The sequence below is a fragment of the Colletotrichum karsti genome (assembly GCF_011947395.1).
Source record: "Colletotrichum karsti strain CkLH20 chromosome Unknown Scaffold3, whole genome shotgun sequence".
NCBI lineage: Eukaryota > Fungi > Ascomycota > Sordariomycetes > Glomerellales > Glomerellaceae > Colletotrichum > Colletotrichum karsti.
The window spans coordinates 421167-438702 of NW_024065903.1; the positions used below are offsets into that span (position 1 = coordinate 421167).

Sequence of the window (17536 nt, forward strand, 5' to 3'; positions counted from 1 at the left end):
CTACACTCAATTTACGGGATCCTCAGTCAGTGCCTCCGGATGGCGAACTCAGCCCAAAATCGACCTCGGTATAATACCCGCCCTGGTCCTGAACTGACAGCAGGCTTGTGGGTTGTGGTGATATCCATATGGCATGGCAAAAAAGGTAAGTGGGAGGAGGGAGTACCGCTGTGGCTATCGTGTGTGTCCACCGTTTTATTGCGGCTGTTGGCGATGTTGCGCTGCTGTTCCTCGTGGCGCACCTACCTAAAAAGAACGACCTTAACACGTCATAAGTCACTTTCCGGCCATACCGTGGTGGCAGTGTACCTCGCAGTCCACCAACCGGCTGATAGTGGAGACGGTCAACGTCGTGCATGCCGGAGTTCGGTCGGCGCAGGACGGTGAGATGTGGGCCTTTTGAACAGATCAACGGTCCTCTCCACCGACGACGATGAAGAAAAAGGAACGACGAGGATCGCGACAGTCACTCATTGGACGCGCCACTTCAATGTTTGCCTATCATTCTTTTCTTCTCTCCCAGTGCCGAGACCTCACATGTCGATGTTCAGGGACACAGGCACACAGGCCAGCGTTCTCTCCCCTGACACTGCTACCCTCCTGCTATGCCCCTGCTTCTGGCCATCTGGTTCCCCGCTGAATCGGAGGGGCCTAGCGGGGATTTTGACCAGATGCCCAAATGCAAGTGCAGGTGCAGGTGCCAGGGGGGATTCGCGACGGGGATTTCTTTCCTCGCTTGTCAGGGGGTTCACCCGGCCCCCATCCCACGATTGGAAGCCCTCGTGCCTGCCCACAAACGAGCGCATTTTCCGCTGTCGTCAATCTCTGAGGGAGCCCTGAATTGACTGGCGCACATGCTACGTTGCGCTGATGGGGAACCATTTTTGCAGCAGCTGGAACTGATGGAACTGCTGGAGCTGGAAAAGAGCCCCCCCTGCGCAGAAGCGAGGAATGTGAAACAGAGGCAGTTTCACGACCCCCAAGTTCGCCTCTTCCCCTTTCGGACATTGAGCTTTCTGTCTGCGAACAACTGACAGCGAATCAAACACCAATAGTCGTCACCTTTTATCACCTGGCAACTGTGTCGTTGAAGGGATCATATGGCTCCTGCTCGAAGAAGCTAAGCTTTTTCGCCCGTTTGTTTCCTGTACGGATACACTTTCAGACCACCACATCATCGCGGGAAGCGGGAAGCGGAGGCCACGCCGTGGTGCCATGCCCTGCCTTGCCCATTCCGTTCCCGCCGTCCAGAGTCATGGCGTGTCGATTCACAATGTTCCAAGACAGTCGGGACCAGTCATTGTTCTTTGTCCACCACGCAGTCGTCACAACGACACCCCTCGTCCGCCAAAGCGTTTGGGGTAAGCGCGCTGGATGACGGCGGGAATGTCGTCGAAGCTGAGAACCTGTCACAGATGTCAACGCTTATTCCCCCGGGTTACCTTGTCGTTGGCCAGTCAGTCGTCAGTCAAGTCGAATGACAGCCACGGGACGACGACAAGTGCGCGCCATAGCTCTTCGACAAGCGACAAGCGAAAAAGCTCAGGCTTGATTGATGAGTCTTACCTTGCTTCTTGCTTGCACCGGGGCCACCACGCCCGACGTTGCCTGCTTCTGCGACCAGCGACGCGGCCTGCCCTGGCCATCCGGCTGTCACTCTGGCACGTTCCATCACCCCAGAAGCCCAAAGCCCACGGCCCATAGCCCACGGCCAGCGTAGCGTTCTGAACCCTACCCCGGCCCTTTTTCGCGGCCTTTGCCCGACCGCAATGGGAGCCCTCTGCCGGCTGTTGTCCACTGTCACGTTGCTGATCGCCACCCCGTTCCCACCTTCCAATGACCGGATGGAAGTGGCCCGGACTCCACGGCCGAGTGGGCTCACAGGGCTCGCGAAAGCGGCTCATCGAGGAGAAAGAACCGAGGAGACACTGGACTTGGACTTGACTTGGGTTCAGCATCACGGGGAGACGCGGCGCCGCGGCCTACACTACGTACTCCCTCACCCTGTGTCTGTCCATCTTAATCTGTATCCTAGGCCCGGTCCAGTTTAATCGTCCGAAGACGATCAAGAAATCCCTCGTCTGCAGCGATTTTGGCTCGTCAGCGTCTGTGTTGCTGCCTCCCCTGAAGGACGCAGACGCAGACGCAAGCGCAGCTGCTGGTTGGAGCATTGAGCACTTGTCGACAAGCGCGGTTTTGGTTGGCGATCCGAGGGGGGCGCAGAACGTGCAGAGAGACATCTCCTTCACCTTCAGACGATCTGGTAGAACCGAGTCTCGTACTCGCGACACCGATCGTCCGCCAGACAACACAGCCCGACGCCGTACCGGCTACGAAACGACACCGTTCCCGCGCCGCATGAATTCCCCGACATGAACTTGTGGCCTTGGTCCGCGCCCCTGGCTAATTCCCAGCTTCCCTCCTCGAGACCGTTTTAAAGCCATGGAAGCCACAGATATAACCTCGGGGGATCCTAGCAACCACCATTTCCGGCGCCTCAGCATGAATGATCGCCTCTGAGCCACAGCCAAATCCGAATATTTCCCAGCTGACGCCACCGCAATCGCCCCTGTCTGGTGCCACTTTCCGACCACAGCTTGTGGCTAGTACGAATAATGTTCCTTTCTTGCCTGCCGGGATCACAGACCTCGTGTTGAACACCGGAGCCACAGTGGCTCGTGAGTCGTACATCGTGTTCCCCGAGAGGGATACCTTCCGTGGTTGAACCGGGTTTTCCCCCTCCTGTTCAACAGAGAACACCGATATAGACTACATCGGATGCCTCTGGGCTGTCATCCTTGCTCAGCTGGATTCCCGCGCTGAAGAGTCAGCCGCGACCGGCATTCCATGCCGTCCCAGTGGCCACAACGTGGGCCAGCATTGTTCACGAGGGGGCACTTTACACGCCCTCACGATGCGCCGGTGTTTGCTGTCGTGCTAGCTGCTCCTTTCGGTGGCCGCGCTTCGCTCCATCGCATGATTTTCAGCCGCTCAACTCAACAAGATCAATAAGCTTGGGCTGACCACTCAACAAGCTTGCATAAGCTTGAACCACTTACAGTATTCTGCCTGGCCAGCGGGTATTAGTCCACATCTTGTTGCCGCCTTAGTCACTACCATGGGCAGCCCCGCGATTCGCAATCCATCCCCTTGAACGGTTGCATTGGCGCCCCATTCGGCCAGGAGACGACGACGATGACGACGATATGGTCAACAACATCACATTGCTATCACTATCACTGTCTAGGGTCTACGCAATTCGAAGCCCCGCGCGAGCAGGCTGCATGTGGCGGCAGTCGTCAGGCATGGAATGTAGGTATCGTGATCTATTTGCGCTGAACTTCGCGCTCCATGTTTCATCTATCTGCAGCGTCATAATTCCCCATCCTTGGTGGTCGAGCCGGCGGCAGCTGTTCTCCAATAACTCAGGAAGGCGTGGTGCTGACAGCATGTTGCCTCACACCGCCCTACGGCCCAGTCGCAGACCTGCAGCTGCCGCCTGACTGCTGAGAACCCATCAGAGAATCCCGTTTGCCGCCAATGGGGGAAAAACCGGTCATGCTCTCTAACACCGTCTTTTCTAAGCAGCGGCTTGCTTGGCCGCCTTCTCCTGCTCGTCTTGGCCCTGTGCAGCTTCGTGTTCTATTTTCTCAAACTCTGCATAGTCGTCGCAGCCTTCGAATTCGAAAACATCTGTTAGCAAACGGCGTCTACAAAAGTCCCAAGATTGGCCAGCAAACCCTCCCCGCCCAACCCCTCGGATTTTGAGAAGAAGCAAATCAAGGTGATGGGAAGAAAAGAAATGGTATGTCTCACCCTCAAAGACGTAGTCCTCGCGCGTCCAAGCATGCAACTTGTCCCGGCGGAACTCCTCAAAGGACCACTCGACCCGCTCCAGGTTGTCCGGGAACTTGTAGATGTACGCCGTGGCCTGCTTGTCCTCCTCCTTGCCGTCCTCGCCGCGGACCTTGACGGTGACGACCTTCTTGCTGTACTCCGGTCCCTCAAAGAAGTCGAGCTTCGACACGTTGGCGTCCGTGAGTCCCGTCGCGTAGACGCCGAGCACCGAACCGCCCTTCTCGGGGATCATGCCGGGGTAGTCGGCGTAGTTGACGCGATGGCGGGTGTGGTCGTTCAGGACGGCCGGGGTGAAGGTGTACAAGTCCTTGATGACCTGGACAGGCTTGCCGTTGCCCTGTGTCACCGTGAAGAAGACCGAGGGCTCCATCTGGAGGGAGCGTTAGCTAGATTCAATGAAGACCTCGCCTAGTCACACGGGATGGTCACTGACCAAGGTGCCTGTTCGATGTGTTAGTTCATTGCCTCATCGGAGCAGAGAAGGATGGGAAACACTTACCGTAGAAGAAGGCCGTGTGATCGCCACTCATCTTGAATGAGCTTGGTGTGCTTGAATATGGTGATATGATGAGAGTGTGCTGCTGTGATGAGTTGAAGTGGTGATAATCCTGTCTGTAGAAGGTGTGGCTCAGATGATAGATCTGGAGAGGAATTATTTGACTTTTATAAGCTCAGTCCGTCAATCCAAAGCGAAGAAGATGGTTCCGGAAGATGCACGTATTACTCACTCGTTATCTGAGTTATCAAGACTCTTGACGTAGTTGCCTACAAAGCAAACGATCAGAAATCTGCATGAATTTACGTAGTAATCTGCCTGGATCTTTGTTGAATGAAATCGGCTTGTAAAATCTCAAGCTGTGAAATGAACCCAAACATGCAAGCAATACACAAAGAACAAAGGAGGTTAGACAAGCCGGGGGTGGCCGAAGAGTGAAGTGCAGCTCCGGCCCACCTCCGGATTCCCGGCCTCCACACGAGCTCCCCCAGATGCTGATAAGCCGATAAGCATTGGCCGTCGCGGCCCGGACGCGCTCCGAGTGGGTACCTTGGGCCGGATCATTATTCTTGCAAGCCCTAGCGCCAAATGATTTGGCGGCTGCTGCCCCCAGCTTCGCGACGGCCTTGGGAAATTTCACGTTCGGTCGAGCCTGGAGCGTAAAATCCAATTAAGACAAGCTGCCGCGACCTTGAAGAACGATTGGGATTTTGGGTTGCCCAACCACTACGAAACTCCACAGGCAGCTGCAGGCAACACCGAACTCCGATTAATTCATTGTCTTCTTTTCCAAAGCGACTTTTGATTTTATTTCTTTCTCCTTCAACCCATACCCCATCGGATACCCCTCCAGAATCCCGGCGCGCGCATCACGAACTTTCAGCCTCGCTGCGACACGACCGACCCTCCATACCTCCCCTCCCACGCATGGGAACGAATCACGCGTCCCGAAGGGGCCATTGACGCCGCGATGTCAAGCACAACAATCGATGATATCGTCAAGCGGCTCAGCTCCCCCGAAATTGGTACGATCCGGCCGCCCCTCTCGTCGCACATCCCCGCGATGCTGCATCTGGACTCTTGACCCCGCCGTGGGCAGGGCGCATCACTTCCATCAGGATTCTCGCTGACATATCGCTCGGGTAGATGCTAGAGTAAAGGTAGAAGCGGCGACTACCTTACGCGACAGCTTAGATCACTACACGACCGGTCCGATCTACGCACCCTTCCTAAAGAAGGTCGTCCCCATCTTCATCAACACCCTCAGAGGACCATGCATCTTCCAAAGCAACTCTCCGGAGCAGGTAAGCTGCTGTGTAACGCTAGCGGTGCGACCTACGCTGACATTGACCAAGAAACTCCGCAATTGCATCCTCGAGATCCTCCACCGACTGCCGACGACGCCTAACCCAGTCGAGCCATTCGAACCCTTCGCCGAAGAAGTCGTCGACTTGCTGATGCAACTGGTGCGGACGGACAACGAGGAAAATGCGACTCTGTGCGTCAAGATCATCTCTGATGTCATGCGCCATCAGCATAAGGTCTTGGGCAGCAAAGTCCAGGCCTTCCTGAACCTCATTCAGGAGCTGTTTGAGCAAATGGAGAAGGTCGTCCGCGAGCAGTTGGACAACACATCTCTTTCGACAACGGCGAGCACCGGTGCGCCATCAACTCCCGGAAGCTCACAGACGAATTTCCAATCTCCTCGACCCGGCTCGCCCGTGGCATCAGTCACAGACCTCGGACCGGACCCGTCACAACAGAACAGACTATTGCTTAAGGGTATGCAGTCGTTCAAGGTCCTGTCAGAATGCCCGATCATCGTCGTCTCCGTCTTCCAGGTCTATCGGAATACAGTTGCTGCCAATGTCAAGGCCTTCGTACCTCTGATTAAGGGGTTCCTGTGCCTTCAAGCAAGCGCACAGAAGCAGGCTCACGCCGACGCCAAGGCCAAGGGGCAGATTTTCACTGGAGTCAGCCCACTGATTAAGAATCGTGCTGCTTTTGGAGAATTCATCACAGCCCAGGTTAAGACCATGAGCTTCCTCGCCTATTTGCTGAGACAGTATTCACAGCAATTGACCGATTTCTTGCCGACCCTACCCGAGATCGTGGTACGGCTACTCCAGGATTGTCCGCGAGAGAAGTCAAGCGCGCGTAAGGAGCTCCTTGTTGCCATTAGGCATATTATCAACTTCAACTTTCGCAAGATTTTCCTGCCGAAGATCGATGAACTCCTTGACGAGAAGACACTCATTGGCGACGGACTGACTGTTTACGAGACCATGAGGCCATTAGCCTACAGCATGCTGGCGGATCTCATTCACCACGTCCGTGATAGTCTCACGCCGGAACAGATTCGCAAGACGGTCGAGGTCTACACCAAGAACCTTCAGGACAACTTCCCTGGGACGAGTTTTCAAACCATGAGTGCGAAGCTCCTCCTGAATATGGCGGAGTGCATCGCAAAGATGCCCAACAAGGTCGACGCACGGCACTATCTGATCATGATCCTCAACGCCATCGGCGACAAATTCGTGGCCATGAACCGACAATATCCCAATGCAGTGAAGCTTTCGAAACTGTACGCCCAACAAGCCGCTGATGGAGCCCAGGACAGCTACCTCGCGGAAAAGGAACACCCTCCGGACTGGGATGAGACAGACATTTTCACTGCCATGCCAATCAAGACCTCCAATCCCAGGGATAGAGGACAGGATCCCGTCGTCGACAATAAGTTCTTGTTCAAAAACCTCATGAACGGTCTTAAGAACACTTTCTATCAGTTGAGGACTTGTAACGTCAATGCCAACGTCGATCTCACGAACGCGCCTGCGCACTGGCAAGACGTGGCTTATGGATTTACCGCCGAAGAAGTCAACGTCATCGTAAAGCTGTTCAGGGAGGGAGCGTATGTCTTCCGTTATTACGAAATCGAGAAGCCAGCCACCGAGTCCCAGTACATGTCACCTGTCGAGTACATGGCCAACTTCTACATGGTTTCTAGCAGCAAGGAGGAGAAGGACCTACTCGAGACGTTTGCCACCGTCTTCCACTGCATCGACCCCGCAACTTTCCACGAAGTCTTCCAGCAAGAGATCCCTCATCTGTATGACATGATCTTTGAGCACACCGCATTGCTCCACATTCCGCAATTCTTCCTTGCCAGCGAGGCTACCTCGCCTAGCTTTTGCGGCATGCTGTTGCGCTTTCTGATGGAAAGGATCGACCAGGTTGGTTCCGCCGACGTGAAGAGGTCATCGATTCTCCTGAGACTATTCAAGCTGGCGTTTATGGCGGTCACTCTGTTCGCCACTCAGAACGAACAAGTCCTGCTTCCTCACGTTGTTGACATTGTCACCAAGTCCATCGAGCTATCCACCAAGGCGGAAGAGCCCATGAACTACTTTCTCCTTCTGAGATCGCTGTTCCGAAGTATTGGTGGTGGCAAGTTCGAACACCTCTACAAGCAAATTCTGCCGTTGCTCGAAATGCTCCTGGATGTACTCAACAACCTCCTCCTGGCTGCGCGGAAGCCCGCTGAGCGGGACCTCTATGTTGAGCTGTGCTTGACAGTGCCAGCACGACTGAGTAATCTGCTACCTCATCTCAGCTTCTTGATGCGTCCGCTGGTCGTTGCGCTGCGGGCCGGTACCGATCTCGTTGGCCAAGGTCTACGAACATTGGAGCTTTGCGTCGATAACCTCACAGCGGACTATCTCGATCCCATCATGGCGCCTGTCATTGATGAACTCATGACAGCGCTGTTCGATCACCTGAAGCCCCACCCTTACAGCCACTTCCACGCGCATACGACGATGCGTATCCTCGGCAAGCTTGGCGGTCGCAACCGAAAGTTCATGACCGATGCGCAGCCCCTGACTTACCAGAACCACGCCGACGACCCCACAAGCTTCGACCTTCGTCTGATTGGGTCTAAGAAGGACAGAGCTTTCCCCGCAGAAACAGGCGTGGACTTCGCCATTCGCAAGTTGATGGAGCAGCCCAAGGGCAGCAAGGCAAACCAGTCTCGTCAATACGATGGATACTACAAGAAGCAGTCATTCCACTTCATCAAGTTCCAGCTCAAATTACGCATTGGTTTCGAGAACCTGCCGGACGACCTGCCTAGAATCTTACGCCTTCAGGTTCAGGACATGCTTCAGAGGAATATCGACATCGAATTTTCGGCCTTTGAGACCTCTGACAGGGATAGGTCAATTCCGAAGAAGGATGAGCAAGACGATCTCCTCCGGCGTTTGCTGAAAGCAGTCATGTTCGCAGAGTCTCTGCCTGAATTCAAGGAAGAAGCAAACGCTTTCCTCATGAACCTCTGCAAGCACTTCACCATCATCGAGGTCGGCCGGTCTCTGGTGGAAATGAAGCGAACTCTGAATCCGTTCAACCCCAATGCAGGAGAGGGCCCATTGTTCATTGATACCCGGGTACTCTCTGACGCTATTGTGGAATCGTTGGCTTCGGATCATCCAGAGGTGCGAGAGTCTGCGCAGCGCGCAATCCGTGAGGTCTACGACTCTTCTGCTACCATCTTTGGGTCCCAGCAGCATGTGGCAAGGTTGGCATTCTTCAACCACCTCAGCTCAACATTTTGCCATGGCTGCTACGAGGAGGAGTGGTTCACGAAGACTGGCGGCTCTTTGGGCATCAACTTTCTCCTGACAGAGTTGGATCTGGGCGACCAGTGGATCCTGAGCAAGCAGACTGAGTTCATCAGGGCTCTCATGTACGTCATCAAGGACATGCCGCAAGATCTCCCCGAGAAGACCAGAAGGTCTGCGCAAGTCACTTTGGAGACGCTCTTGCAGAGAATTACGAAGAACATCAAGAAGGAGGATGCACTTCCCCCGACAAACCAAGTTCCAGGTCAGCCGCCACAGAGATCTCGTCTCGCTCAGATCTGCATGCAGTTCAACACGGAGCTGTCTCACATGAACCGTCACGTTCGTGAGACTGCGAAGCGATCTTTGGAACTCATTGCCAAGGCAGTCGACTGTCCTGTGTGGGAGTTGATCGAGCCTTACAAGGAGCGCTTCCTCCAACCCATCTACTCCAAGCCTCTTCGTGCTTTGCCCTTTCCCATACAGATCGGTTACATTGACGCGATGACGTATCACATGACGCTGAGGAAAGAATGGGTTACGTTTGACGATAATCTGACCAGACTACTTATGGAGTCCCTGGCTCTAGCTGATGCTAGTGATGAGTCTCTCGCCAACAAGCCCGGAGAATTCCGAACACACGAGTACATTGTCAACCTCCGTGTTGCATGCATCAACATCCTGAGCACTGCTACCAGCTTTGAGGAATTTGCACCACTGAAGCAAGGCAGCCACCCCACTCGCTCTAAGATCGTCTCGGTCTTCTTCAAATGCCTGTACTCCGACTCCAAGGCTACCATTGATGCAGCCAACAGCGCCCTCAAGACCACACTTGAAGCCCACCAGAAGCTACCTAAAGATCTCTTGCAGGGTGGCCTTCGACCTGTTCTCGCCAGTCTACAAGATGCTAAGAAGCTTACCACCCATGGACTCGACAACCTCGGTCGACTTTTGAAGCTTCTAACTACATACTTCAAGGTCGAGATTGGTGCACGGCTGCTCGACCACGTCAAGATTCTGGCGTCACCAGAGGTCCTGCAACCACTCGCCTTTACTTTCTTCGAGCAGAACCAGCAGATGAAGATCGTCGCCGCGGTCTTCAACATCTTCCATCTCCTTCCCCCTCAGGCGGAGGGCTTTAAGCAAAGACTCATTGACCTGTCCTTGGAGCTTGAGGAGAAGCTGCGACGTACTCACGAGAGTCCCTTCCGTGCACCTTTGTACAAGTTCATCAACCGTTATCCCAATGAGGTTTGGAACTTTCTTCTGCCAAAGCTTGAGGATCTCAAGTACGGACGGTTCCTATCGCAGGTGATCCGACATGCGGACAGCGCCCCTCTACGAGAGACGGTGTCTGGCAACGTACAAGCCCTGATCGACTTCTGTAACAGCACCATTCAACAGAATAAGGACACGAAGTTTGTTGCTGTCGTAAACGCCATCCACATTCTCTACTCTCTGACTCTGACTCCCGGATCAGACTCGTGGTTGGAGAAGAAGGAGCACTTGAATTGGTTGAAGCAGGTCGGCAAGGAGCTGGAGAAGCAAATGCGAGCGCACACCCTCCCGCCCAACCTCAGACTTCCCGCTTGTCAAGCATCAGACCAGTTGATGACGATCTTCATCAAGTCCTTGGGTCGCAACCCCCGAGATCTGGAGCCCCTTTTCAGCTTGGTGGACTCGGTTACGACGGACGATTTCCGCGCCTCGCAGCCTCTGATCGCGTACATCTACAAGAGCATTATCTGCAGCGACTCGGTGGATTTCTGGAAGGCAACCGTTCTCAAGTGTCTTGAGGCATACCCTTCCAAGAATGTCTCCCAGAAGATGAAGTGCTTCTTGCTGCACTACATCATCAACCCCATCGTTGCCATGGATGTCCAGCGACATTGGAACCAGCCGCCTCAGACTAAGGGTCGATTCATGGACAAGACGATAATCGACGCGATCACTGCCAAGATCTGGAAGACGCACCAGGACACGAGTCAACATGATCACGACGACATTGCACAGCCCGGCATCGACCACACGAAGTTTGAAGTTCTCCAGCTGTCCGCCATGCTGGTCAAGTACCATTCCCACATCTTCCAGGAGGCGAGAAAGGACATCATTAAGAGCTGTTGGACTTTCATCCGTCTTGACGATGTCATCAACAAGCACGCCGCATATGTCGTGATCGGTTACTTTATCGCGCTTTATGAAACGCCCGTCAAGATCGTGACTCAGGTGTATCTCTCCCTACTGAGGACAAACCAAAACGAGGGCAGGGCTCTGGTCACCCAAGCTTTGGAGTTGATCGCTCCCGTCTTGCCCAAGCGGCTTGGTACCCAAGGAGTCAACGACAGAAATGCCGTTGGTTGGGCGTTGGCGCCTCGAAAGATCCTTGCCGACGAAGGCCAGAATGTGCAGCAGATGACAAGCATTTTCCACTTCCTCGTCAAGCACCCGGAACTGTTTTATGAGACTAGGGATAAATACGCTATGCTCATTATCCAGTCTTTGAGAAAGGTTGCAGCTCCTCCCAATCCGTCAAACGAGTCCAAGAAACTTGCTTTGAATATGATGTGGTTGATTTGGCTCTGGGAGCAAAGGCGTGTCGAGGGCAAAGGAGATGCCGTATCGCGTTCTCTATCTGAATCGCCGCAGTCCAAGAAGCGAAAGCTCGACAGCGACCAGCCTACGTCCTCCCCCCCTGCTGCTAGGCAAGCCCATCCTGAGAGGGCAGAGTACGTCATTCCGCCAATCGCTCGGCAGAGAATGGTTAAGTACCTCGTCGAGTTCATTGCCCAGCTGAATGAGCGCTACCAACTTCCCTCCACACGGGCCAGGGATTCAGTCACCACAAATGGCCCAGCCATGCCGCCCGCCTCCACTGAACTCTGCAAGAAGGCCATGACTCTGTTCTACAACCTCATTCAGCCCCAGTACTGGGGTGACCTGGACGTGGATCTCTTCCCTAACGTCACTGAAGTTGTTTTGGCCAGCGAGAAGACGCAGAACATTCTGTCGGCAGACCCCGGCGACAAGGAGAAGTTCGACGAGAAGTTCATCACGAACATCATCAACACTCTTCAAGTTGTGCGCATTATTTTGAACTTCAAGTCGGATGACTGGATTCAAAAGAATATGACCCAGATTCAGAAGGTCCTGGACAAATGCCTGAAGAGCGAAAACCCTGAGCTTCAAGACTGTCTCCACCTCGCAGACAAAAAATACGACGACGACCGTGACCTCAAGTCAATAATCCAGCGAGTTCTCGACGCCGTTCCTGAGGACGTCCCCATGGATGACGCCGATGCCGAAGGCGAATCCGAGGCCCAGACCTCTGAGATTGTTCAGTCTCTGTCAACAATTGCTGGTGAAGCCATGGCTGCCGGCAACTACGGATCTGGTGTCAACATCTTGTGGTCTCTGGGCAACCGCAAGCCTGCCGTCATCGACCAGCACATCGCTGTGCTTATGAAGGCTCTGCAAAGCAAGCTCGCGCGTGAGCACGTTCAGCACTACACCGCCGTCGCTAATCATCAACCTGGACAGCCTGCTCGGCCTCAGGACCCCAACGCGCCAACAGGAGAGATGTCGAGCTATGATCTCGAGGTTTCCACGGCCCTCATGCTCAAGGCCATCCAAGTCGTTGCCTTGAGAATGGAAGTTTTGGGAGACAACAGACGCCCTTTCCTCAGCGTCTTGGCGACACTTGTTGAGAAGTCGATGCACATTCCACTATGCGAAGAGATTCTCAACATGGTGGAGGGCTGGGTCTTCCGTTCCGAAGGCACCTGGCCCACTTTGAAGGAAAAGACTGCCGTTCTTCACAAGATGCTTTCCTTCGAGCACCGGCAAGACCCGACCATGCTGACGAAGTTCTTGGAGCTGGTTATTCGCATCTACGAAGATCCCAAGATTACGAGAACTGAGTTGACAGTCCGGATGGAGCATGCTTTCCTCATTGGCACCAGGGCTCAAGATGTCGACATGCGTAACCGCTTCATGGCCATCTTCGATAAGAGTCTCTCAAAGACCGCTAGCGCTCGACTGAACTACGTCCTCACTGCTCAAAACTGGGATACGTTAGGCGAAAGCTACTGGCTGGCTCAAGCATCGCACCTGCTTCTCGGCGCAGTAGAGTTGAACAACAGCATTCAGCTTCACCACGAGGATTTCAAGACGATGTCCATCAACGCTCTCTGCTCCATCCACGCCAAGGACAACCGGGAACCCACCGCTATGCCCGATGACAAGTTCGATACCCTAATGGCCACCCACCGTCGCTTCATGGTCGAGATCGGTGACGTGAAGGTTCGCGATCTCATTGAACCCTTGACTCAACTTCAGCACGTCGACTCGACTCTGGCCCACCAGCTGTGGGTTGCAATCTTCCCCATTTACTGGTCTGCGGCCACGAGGGAGGAACGCACTGATCTCGAGCGCGGTATGGTTGCGCTCCTAACGAAGGACTACCATAGCCGCCAGATCGACAAGCGACCGAACGTGGTCCAATCTCTGCTTGAAGGCGCCGCAAAGGCCTGGCCTGATTGCAGGATCCCACCGCACGTTCTCAAGTATGAAGCCAAAACCTACGATGCGTGGTATACTGCGCTCGTTCAGCTCGAGAACGCTGCGATCAAGCCCGAGATCGAGTCCGCGGTCGTGAGGGAAAGCAACCTCGATGCCCTTGTGGAATTGTACGCGTCGCTGCAAGAAGACGATCTGTTTTACGGTACTTGGCGCAGACGTTGCCAGTTTGTTGAGACTAACGCCGCTCTGTCTTACGAGCAAACCGGAATGTGGGACAAGGCTCAGAAGATGTACGAGGCCGCTCAGATCAAAGCTCGAACTGGTGTCATACCCTTTTCCCAAGCAGAGTACGTGCTCTGGGAGGATCACTGGGTGCTGTGTGCCCAAAAGTTGCAGCAATGGGAGATTCTTCAGGACTTCGCCAAACACGAGAACTTCCAGGACTTGCTCTTGGAATGCGCGTGGAGGAACAACACCGAGATGTGGCAGACCCCAGAAAACCGGGAGGCTCTGGACAACTTGATCAAGGGTGTTATGGATGCTCCCACTCCTCGTCGCGCTTTCTTCCAGGCCTTCATGTCGCTCCTGAAGTACTACAACAAGCAGGAGAACGCCCAGGAATTCGCCAAGTCGTGCGACGAGGCCATCCAGCTGTCGATTAGGAAATGGCACCAGTTGCCGAAGCAACTCACCAAAGCGCATATTCCGCTGCTTCAGAACTTCCAGCAGCTGGTTGAGTTGCACGATGCCAGTGTCATCTGCAACAGTCTGGCGGGAACTAACGCTTCTAATCTTGACGTCAAATCTGGAGAACTCAAACTCCTGCTCGGTGCTTGGCGTGACCGTCTACCTAACGTTTGGGACGACATCACAGCCTGGCAGGATCTCGTCACTTGGCGTCAACACATCTTCGGCCTCATCAATAACACGTACCTGGCCCTGCTGCCCCCTAATTCGGGCCAGAACGCTAGTGGTGCCTCATTCGCCTATCGCGGTTACCACGAGACGGCTTGGATCATCAACCGTTTCGCGCACGTTGCTCGCAAGCACAGTCTGCCGGAAGTCTGCATCACCCAGCTGAGTAGGATTTATACTCTTCCCAACATAGAGATCCAGGAAGCTTTCCTTAAATTGAGGGAGCAAGCTAAATGCCACTATGAGAACCCCGAGGAGCTCACCAGCGGGTTGGATGTCATCAACAACACCAATCTCAACTATTTCAACCCGCCGCAGAAAGCCGAGTTCTACACGCTCAAGGGGATGTTCCTGGAAAAACTCAAACAGAAGGAAGAGGCCGACTCCGCTTACGGCACGGCACTGTACTTCGACATCACCGCCGCGAAGGCCTGGGCTGAGTGGGGTTACTTCAACGAGCGCAAGTACAAGGAGGATCCGTCGGACATCAACTCTGCACGACAAGCTCTCACGTCCTACCTGCAAGCCGCTGGAAGCTACAAGAATGCCAAGTCACGCAAGCTCATTGCTCGCATCTTGTGGCTTCTCAGCCTCGACGATGCCAATGGTTCCATCGCTGCTGGTTTCGACGACTTCAAGGGCGAGACTCCTGTCTGGTACTGGATCACCTTCATTCCTCAGCTTCTCACAGGTCTTGGTCACAAGGAGGCGCCAAGGGTACACCAGATTCTCGTTAAGATTGCAAGATCCTACCCCCAGGCGTTGTACTTCCAGCTCCGCACCAACAGAGAAGATATGTTGGTTATCAAGAAGAACCAGGAGGCAAAGGAGAAGGCGCGCCAGCGTGCTCAATCGACGGTTTCCAACGGCAAGCCGAGCGCATCGCCTCAACAACCCAAACAAGACGGTGTTGCGAAGCCCGACGCCTCTGGCTCACGACCCGGCACTGCCAGCGGCGGAGATGGCAATGCCAACGTTAAGACCGAGGGTAATGATGCCAACGGAACTCCTGCCGCCCAGGGTAACGGCGCCAATGGCCAGACAGACCAGCAATCCGCTGCGGGCCAGAAGAAGCCTCCTTGGGAACTCACCGAGGAAATCATGAGTGCCCTGAAGACAGCTTTCCCTCTCCTCGCTCTGTCTATGGAGACGATGGTGGACCAAATCCAAAAGCACTTCAAGTGCCCTCCCGATGAGGATGCCTACCGACTCATCGTCGCACTGCTCAACGATGCGCTGGCGTATGTCAGCCGCATGCCTTCCTCTTTTGCGAAGGACGTGAAGCTGCCTTCCGCTACGGAGACGAACATCACCCGCTTTGCCGAAACGATTCTTCCCCCTCACATCAAGAAGTCGTTTGAAACGGACTTTGTGGAGGTCAAGCCGACAATGCACGAGTACATCCACAAGCTTCGCCGTTGGCGCAACAAGTTTGAAGAGAAGCTGGACCGCAGAACGACACGGGTGTCCCTGGAGCAATTCTCGCCTCACCTCTCGGAATTCCGCTACCAGAGATTCGACGACGTCGAGATTCCTGGGCAATACCTGCAACATAAGGACAAGAACCAGGATTTCATCCGTATTGAGCGATTTTTGCCCAACGTTGATCTGGTGAGGTCCATCAGCGCTTCGTACCGTCGCATCCAAATGCGCGGCCATGACGGAAGCGTTCACTCCTGGACTGTGCAGCACCCGGCAGCCAGACATTGCCGCCGCGAGGAGCGCATCCTGCAGCTCTTCCGACAACTGAACCAGACTTTGGGAAGAAGAAAGGAGAGTCGTCGCCGCGACCTTCAGTTCACTCTGCCATTGATGGTCCCTCTTGCGCCTCACATTCGCATCGTTCAGGAGGATACCTCATACATCACTCTCCAGAGCGTATACGAAGACCACTGCCGGCGCCACGGCATGTCCAAGGACGACCCTGTTCTCTTCACCATGGAAAAGCTTCGCGGTGTTCTCGACACTAAGAATTCGAAGCACGCTGAGCAGAGCGCTACCGCACGACTTGAGGTATTCAACGCCATCCAAGAGAAATGGGTTCCTCACAACTTGGCATTGGAGTACTTCCAAAGAGCCTTCCCCGACTTCACAGAGTTCTGGCTGTTCCGAAGGCAATTCTCTTACCAGCTTGCCGCCCTCACCTTCATGACCTACATCCTCTACATGCATAACCGGTACCCGCAGAAGATCAACATTGCTCGCGGATCCGGCAACATCTGGGGCTCAGAACTCATGGCCTACATGAGCGCCGCTAAGCCCTTCTTCCATAACCCTGAGCCGGTGCCGTTCCGTCTGACACCCAACCTCCAGACACTGATGGGACCACTGGCGACGGAGGGAATTTTCAGCTGCGCTCTTATGGCCATCGCTCGCTGCCTCACAGAGCCTGAGTACGAGCTGGAGCATGCCCTCACCCTCTTCGTGCGCGATGAGATGATCTTCTGGTTCACCAGCTCACACAGAACTGTTCAGATGACGGAGAACCAGCTCCGGGATTCCGTCCAGGTGAACAGCGATTCGGTGGTCAAGCGTGCAGTCAGCTTGGCACAAAGCCCCGTTGGTAACTTGCCTGCCAACCAAACGGTCATTGACCTGGTTGCCAAGGCAGTCAACCCCATGAACTTGGCCCAGTGCGACGCGCTCTGGATGCCGTACTTGTAAGGGCGGGGAAAATCCCCCAAGAGTGAGAGTGGTTTGGTGGTGGAAAAAGTGGCGGATGACGAGTGTGTTAATTTCTTTTTTGTGTATTATTTGAGCATGGCGTTATGGGATGTAAGGGAATGACATCCAAACTTGCGAACAGGACTCGGGAAAATGAAAGTTAGATGACGATTCCCTCATGTACTTTTACGGCCTACATATCAGGCACATCACCAGAGTTTTACTGGAGCGCAAACTGCTTCTCTAATCAGATTGTTTATCGTTCAAGCTGGGTCGAAGTTGGTTCACCTTGAAAGCTCCTTGACTTCGTGACTATGGGATGAACCGAACCTTCGTTCAGCATGTTTGGACACCGAAAGCCAGGTCCGCCCGGCCAGTCAAACCGAGGCCGACACCAGGGATTCGGTGACAGTCCGAACTCGCTTCGGTCCTCCCACAGCCGAGATCCCTGTCACTGTGTAAACCA

At 54.3% G+C, this 17536-nt stretch overlaps 2 protein-coding genes across 2 annotated transcripts; one reads left to right on the forward strand and one right to left on the reverse strand.

Annotated features, from left to right (window-relative positions):
* Positions 1-3580: 3580 nt before the first annotated feature.
* CkaCkLH20_01223 (AIG2-like family protein) lies at positions 3581-4388 on the reverse strand (the record flags this gene model as incomplete). Its single annotated transcript, XM_038883942.1, has 4 exons — positions 3581-3693; positions 3817-4228; positions 4292-4299; positions 4358-4388. The coding sequence occupies 4 exons, from the start codon at positions 4386-4388 to the stop codon at positions 3581-3583; spliced, it is 564 nt and encodes a 187-aa protein (XP_038750534.1).
* A 936-nt stretch (positions 4389-5324) lies between these two features.
* CkaCkLH20_01224 (histone acetylase complex subunit) lies at positions 5325-17070 on the forward strand (the record flags this gene model as incomplete). The annotated part of the gene is made up of 3 exons (XM_038883943.1): positions 5325-5379; positions 5501-5658; positions 5710-17070. The coding sequence occupies 3 exons, from the start codon at positions 5325-5327 to the stop codon at positions 17068-17070; spliced, it is 11574 nt and encodes a 3857-aa protein (XP_038750535.1).
* Between the last annotated feature and the right edge of the window lie 466 nt (positions 17071-17536).